Source organism: Cyprinodon variegatus, unplaced genomic scaffold (genome assembly GCF_000732505.1).
Source record: "Cyprinodon variegatus isolate N-32 unplaced genomic scaffold, C_variegatus-1.0 Scaffold58, whole genome shotgun sequence".
Classification (NCBI taxonomy): Eukaryota; Metazoa; Chordata; class Actinopteri; order Cyprinodontiformes; family Cyprinodontidae; genus Cyprinodon; species Cyprinodon variegatus.
In genome coordinates this window covers 1128718-1136076 of record NW_015150511.1, presented here as the reverse complement: position 1 = coordinate 1136076, position 7359 = coordinate 1128718, and the positions used below count along the sequence as shown (strand labels likewise).

The window sequence follows — 7359 nt, the reverse complement described above, 5'->3', positions numbered from 1 at the left end:
TTTATATAGTTGGTATTTAAATTCATAACACTAATTGACTTTAAATGTAAATATTAATATAGAGTGAAGTATTTCATTATTTTAGGGGGTCATCAGTGAGTTGCATTGTTATGTTTGGGCTCCCCTGCTTTAGTAAACATTTGGTTAAAAGTGAGTTGATGTTGCATAACAGATATTGAGGGGAAAAAAACATAAAATTCAAAGGCTTTATCAGTACAAAACACAGTTTGTTGAATATTTAATGATGTATATTCAGGTCATCATATAACCCAAACAAACAGTTAAATCTGACAATCAACTCTAACATGCTTTCATTGTAACAATCTTTGGCTTACTGGCTGTTTTTATTATTCCTCTCTTTGTTTGGATGCACTTAGTTTTTAATCCATGTTATTCTGTTTTGACTAATACACCAACATTTTAAGGTTGTGCTGAGGGGCTTATTATATTTTCATTGACTGTGACTACAGGAGGCGGGAAACGAGTCCAGGCGCAAATCACAGAGCGCTACGTCGCTCCGCAGAGAACATTGGATCAAAATGAGCCCATGGAGGGGCTGGGCTTGTTGCTTCCAAACCACAACCTGGGTTTCGCCTTTTGAGTTCAGTCCACAACTATTAACAGAGGGAGAAACAAGGAGCTTTGATGCAAACTGAAGGTTTTGTCTTTGCGCTTTCAACTCCAAAAATACGCTTTTCTGCGCAGAAGTTCTGTTTAAAAAAACAAAACAACAGAACGTCGGACTGGGTTCATTTGCGTTGGTGTGCGCAATGATGGCCACTTACCAAAGTCCGGAGGAGGACCAAATGGCCTTAATGATCCATGACACCAACACCACCAAGGAGAAGGAGCGACCCAAAGAGGAGCCGGACCAGGACAAGGCGGCGGAGAAGCCGGATCCGTCCCAGAAACCGCCCTACTCCTACGTCGCTCTCATCGCCATGGCCATCCGGGAGAGCGCAGAGAAGCGCCTCACGCTGTCCGGTATCTACCAGTATATCATCAGCAAGTTCCCGTTTTATGAGAAAAACAAGAAAGGCTGGCAGAACAGCATCAGGCACAACCTGAGTCTCAACGAGTGCTTCATCAAGGTTCCCAGGGAGGGTGGCGGCGAGAGGAAGGGGAACTACTGGACCCTGGACCCGGCCTGCGAGGACATGTTCGAGAAGGGGAACTACAGGAGGCGGCGCAGGATGAAGCGGCCTTTCAGACCCCCGCCAGCTCACTTCCAGCCGGGGAAGGCCCTGTTCGGAGGGGACGGCTACGGCTACCTGACTCCACCCAAGTACCTGCAGTCCAGCTTCATGAACAACTCCTGGTCGTTAGGCCAGCCGCCCACCCCGATGTCCTACACGTCCTGTCAGATGGCCGGCGGCAACGTCAGTCCGGTGAACGTAAAGGGGCTGACGGCCCCCTCATCCTACAACCCCTACTCCCGGGTGCAGAGCATGGCGCTGCCCAGCATGGTGAACTCTTACAACGGCATGAGCCACCACCACCACCCGCATCATGCGCAGCAGCTGAGCCCGGCCACGGCGGCCCCTCCTCCGGTCTCCTCCAGTAACGGAGCCGGGCTGCAGTTCGCCTGCTCCCGGCAGCCCGCGGATCTCTCCATGATGCACTGCTCTTACTGGGAACACGAGACCAAACACTCGGCGTTACACACGAGGATTGATATTTAAACTCTCTGGGACTGTCCTCTGTACAAATGAAGACTGTGAGAGTTGATTCCTGTGATTTCAAAACAGAACCAACAGTATTTTCTTTCTTTTTTTTATTATTATTTTTAAGAGGCCGCGCTGGTGAGCTGCTTGGGTCCAACTGATGGAGAAATACGAGAGCGCGTCACAAAATGGAAGGGATCGGCCTCCGTCAGGTAGCACAAGCCTCGGACTGGTGGTCACAACTTCATTCTCTCCTAACTGTGACATGAAAACCTTTTTTTCTTTTTTTGTTGCGGACATGCTGACACATCCCCACCTGCAGCTAACTTCCCCTTTCTTTTTCTTTTCTTTTTTTTGGTATGCGTAAAAAGTTCTCTAACTTTTACGCACGGCTTCACACCGAGTGTTTCCTGATGAGATGATCTAAGATGTTTTTTTTCTAAACCAAGGCTTGAATCTGTAATTAGAGCAGGGTCCGTTTTGACCTAAAATAAGCAGCACAGAGAAATGCCTGCACAGTCCAAAACTTCTGGGCTTTAGAAAGGTTTTTTTGGGGGGAAAATAACCAAGACGCGTCAAAATAAAATAAAATAAAAAAATCCAGTTCAGGGCTTTTTAAATCTCTGACTTATGTTTGTAAAGATGTAAATTCTAGTCAGTGCCAGGTTTTGTTAATCTTTTTAATTATTATTTGTTTTTATAAATGTGATTAGATATGTCTCATTCATGTTGGGGCCATGTTACATCTTAATTAGCACTTTGCCCTGTTTTTTTTTTTTTTTTTTCTAGGTTTGTGAATTTTTTAATAAACTTGTATTTCTTAAAATAATCCAGCGGTGGTGAATTAGTCTGTTCTATGCTTCATAGGCTACGAGAACCACTGTGGACTGAACCCACTTTACGTGGCTTAGCAGACACTGTTGTTTGAGACGGAAATAAAAATTAAAGCAGCTGCGGTGCAGGAAAGAATTTAGGCGAAAATTAAAAGACTAATTTCCAAAAACATATATAGAGGTTGCAATATGGATAAATGGTTAAGTTTACATTAATTCATCCACTTTATAATACACTGCAAAAACTATCTAAAAATTTACAAAAAAAAGTGCATTTACCTTTAATTTGAGCAGGTAAATAAGATGATTTGCCAATGGAATTAGTGTTTTTATTCTTAAAATACGATAATTAGTTAATATAAACTTGTAATAAGACAATATAGTTGTTGTTTTTTTATTTTAAATATAAATTGTCTTGTTCCATTAGTTCCAGTGTCTCACTTACGTCCTTAATTCAAGAAAAAATGCACTAATTTTAAGAAATAAATCACTTATTGAGATTTTTTGCAGCGTACAGTTAAGTTAAGTAACATATTAATTTTGAGCCTCTTTATTGATAATGCGACAAAACATTATTTTCCATCTTGTATGAAATATAAATGCTGTTTGTTTTACATTATTTATTTTATATTTTATTGTACTTTAGTCGAAGCTGAAAAAAAGTACAAGGAGCCGATTTGTTTAAATTTCCTGGCGCTTAATGAGACGCGCATGAAATTTATATTTAAAAAATTGACTTATGGAGATTTGATTACAAAAAAAAAAAATTATATTTTGTCAGCTCTGCTTATGAATAAGATCATAATTTCCATTTCTGATCAGATAACCGACATACTGCTACTTCTACTAATAAATATAAAAACTATAAAAGCATTAAATCGCTGCCATCACTTAATTTAAAATGTACAGTTCCATAAAAAAGTCAACTTAATAGGATAATTCAAAAATAAAATATATAATGATAAGCAACCTTGATAGTAAAAAAAATACTACGGATACAAAAAAATATATATTTAATGGATCCTTTGCATCTACTTTAGTTACTTTTTAGTTACTTTTTCTTATAATTGTTTCATGTTAGCAGATTAGGACATAAATATGTTTAAGTAGATGGAAAAGACACATTAATATTTTTTTAGTGAGAATTTACCAACACCAATATAATAACAATTGTGATAATGTATATTTTAGTGTTTATTAGTAAACGTATTTCACTAAACCAATCAACAGTCAGTAAATGAAATATTCCTGTAAGCAATCTGCTCCATAATAGAAACAGTTTGAGTTCTTCATGCTGCGTTTGACGGCTCGTTCTTTAAAAATCATCACTCACTTATTGCCTGTTTAACGCGCATCAGCGCATCCTGACACCTCAAACCAAACCAAGTTCTCTGCGCGGAAAACTTTCCAAACATAAAGCAGCTCTCATTCCAACAGGGACCCAACGGGCAGCAGGAGATGAATCCGCGCGTTCACCTCCATCCGATCCTTCTTCTCCACCAGCTGCTGTCAAACACCAGCTCATCATCCTGCGAGAAAACAAAAAAACTACACACCCACGACCACAGAACGGGCTTTGTGCTGCAGAGAACACGAGTGGGGAGCGGATACATGTGTTTTTACAGAGTTAATAACCGCAGAAAACCCTTTGGTTGAGTAACAGGCCGCGTGGCTTTTTAGTTTTCCGTCTTTTTTGGCTGTGATGTTCATTTATAACAGAGATTATTACTTCATTTGAGTTTTAAAATGCAGCAAAAAAAAAAAGGAAATCAGCTGCATAGGACTCCATAGATGGGCGCTTGCATCAGTTGGATGTCTGGATAATATTCTAAACTCTTAATAATGAAACATATTAGTGAGAAAATGTGAGTTTTAACTTGTTGGATATGAAAAATAAAGTTTAATGGAGTTAAAATAGTGATCTGACACAAGTGGGTTCAGTTTTGCTTCCCGCAGTTTGTTTCTGGCTGAAAATTAAAAAATAAATAGTAATTCATGATTGGAAGTATCCCAGTTAATTGGAGCACAGAAAGTTACATGTAATAATGTCAGTTGTTGAATAAATTGTGTCATTTTTATGTTAGTGTTCTTCCTAAATTATTCTCCTTCCGACGCTGACGTGATCAAACTCAAACTTTATTTATTTATTTATTTATGCATATTTATATTTATAATAATTTTTTTTTCTAGAACTCCAAGTAAAAAGAGTGAGAGCATAAGGCGTGAGCGCGCAGAGGTCTGACCGCCGCCGCGTCATGGCGCAGGAACCCGGACGCGTCTCCATCCTCCTTTGCGCGCAGGACAGGAGCGCTGAACCGAGCCTGAAATGTAGCTGTGTACTTTCTCCGCTTCCTCACATTAATGTTTTGTAAACAATAACGTGATAAGGGCGCGTTTGAAAGGTGAGAGTATTCCAAACAAGCTCCCTGAAAAAAATAACAAATAGAGAGGTGTTGTAGAAAAAATTATATTTCAGCGAGAAGGTAAAGGTCATTTTTATTATTTCTGTTTTATTTAGGCAAAAATAGGAAAGTCTAAATCTGATCAGCCATAATCTGTCAGTAAATACTCATTTCTGCAGCTTTGCCGTCGGGGCCTTTTTTCCTAACAGTCTACTGCGCATGTCTGTGAAACTCGGAGACAAATATGGACGCACGTGCGCTCAGCCGTACAGGAGAGCGGAGGTTCATGGAGCAGGTGAGCAGAAGCACAGAGGTTCCCAGTCAATGCAGAACAATGGGCCTGCATTATGGGGCCCTGAGACAGACAAGGTCAGCATTGGTTCATGATGGCAGAAGATTCTCTTCTTTTATGGTTGATCTTACAGTCCTCACATCTAAATCTGTACCTTATTCTTTAAAATATCTCAAATAAACACATAAATAACAGAAATTTGAACAATTTAAGACAGACATTTGAAGATTTTCTATTTTTTTTTTTACGATAAACTGCTCAGTTTGCTCTAGAATGAAGCTATGCTGTGATAAAAACAGTTTTTGCAGGTATTATGGGTTAGCAGAGGTGGATAGAGAGCAGCACCAATTTAACATTACGTTTTACTCAAGTAAAGGAATAAAGTAGTCATTTTTTACATTTATTTAATCATATTTAGTTACTTTAACACATTTTTTCATGTTATCATGGTAGGACATAAAAAAATTGTGTTACAGTAATTGAATATGATGAAATACCAAAAATGGTTGCATTATTATTATTTTTTTTTTTTTTCAGAAACTATTTAAGTAAAAGTAAAAACTTGCACTTGGTAAAGTGGACAGTAAAGTACTGACTCAAAGTAATTAAATACAGAAATATACCAACAAATAACATGATTATGAAATAATAAATTCAGGCAATTAAGACTTTTCCCAAACAATTTTTAACGTTAACTTATAATACCAATAAAAGTAAATAAATGCAGGAAAAGATAAAAAAACTTCCAGCTGCAATATTTTCCCTGATCTCTAAAGAGCTAAAGTTACTTTGAGTGGCTAAAGTAACCAGATATTTTACTCAAGTAAAAGCAGAGACACTCACAAGAATATTAATAAAAGTCAGAGCAAAAATGGCAAAGTACTACTACTGCAAAAAATAGATTTCTGGAGCAGCTGTATGCCTGAAGTAAAGGTATTATTATTATTATTCTGCATGGCAGCCATTAAAAACTATATGCTGTTAGTAAAAGTAATGGTTAGAGGTTAACGATGCTTATTTACACAGGTTACAAGTAACTAATTAGAAGCTTTATTTGGTATTTATACTTAATTTGAGTATTTATTCTTCTGAGGACCTTCTTACTTTTACTCCCTACATTTAAACAAATATCTGTCCTTTTATACTCCTTTATTTCTCCAATCTGTCTGCTTGCTTCTGTAGATGCTGATAAAGACGTAACAGCTGCAACAAAAGGGGGGAAATTAAACGTGCAAAGAGAATCAGTTCAGTTGGAGCTCCAGTTTACAGAAAAACGCTGAAGGGGTCAAAGTTAAAGACAAAATCAGACCCTTAGATGAGAGACATTCTCCTCCATTCCACCTTTGTTAGATTTTAAATTTACATTTTAACTTTTATTTCACTTTTAATGCAAAATGCAACTTCATGTTGTATGAACCAGAGCTCTAAAAGTATTCATCCGCTCATTAACTACTCATAAAAAAAATAATAAATAAAGGAAACAAAGTGGTTAAAAGTTATTTATCTTTTAAGGAAAAACCATAATTTGAATTTTGTACTTTTATTTACTTTTACTTAAATTTTAAGGCAAAAACATAATCTTTATTTGGTACTTTTTTGACTTTTGCTTAAGTCCTTTTACGTACTTTATTTTTAATTACATATGTGAGGACTTTTGAAACCACTGCTTTAGTTTATTTTGAAAAGATGTTGACAGAATTTAACTGACCATGTTGGATCTGCTTGATAAAGATAAAGGGAGACTTTTTAAATGAGTGTTTGTGACATCATTACTATCAGTAATAGCTCCCTTAGCTGTAGTAGGTGGAGCTAATATTGTAGGAAGTTTGCATTAAACCGAAGACATCCTCAATAATAACACCTGATCAGACACTAGTTGCTGACTGTGTCTGAGGAAATTTAAATTCATCGGACATAAAGACATATTAGCCTAGAATTCCACCAGAACTTATGTTTTTTTGTGTTTTACCATCTTCTAAGCAGAGTGGCTCAGCATTAAACATGCTGGATGATGATGGTAACTGCAGCCTATCAATGCATCTGATCAGTCTGTTAAAGGAATAGTTAACCCAAAACATGATTAGCCTTCATTTTCTACTCACCCCCATGCTGAACAACACTCTGGAGTACTTTTTTGATATCTCAAATGCATCTGGAGATCTGGGAGG

At 37.5% G+C, this 7359-nt stretch overlaps 1 protein-coding gene across 1 annotated transcript; it reads left to right on the top strand.

Annotated features, from left to right (window-relative positions):
- The first annotated feature begins 582 nt into the window (after window positions 1-582).
- Window positions 583-2467, top strand: foxl2 (forkhead box L2). The gene has a single exon (XM_015371424.1). The coding sequence runs from the start codon at window positions 771-773 to the stop codon at window positions 1680-1682; it is 912 nt and encodes a 303-aa protein (XP_015226910.1). The 5' UTR covers window positions 583-770; the 3' UTR covers window positions 1683-2467.
- Window positions 2468-7359: the final 4892 nt, after the last annotated feature.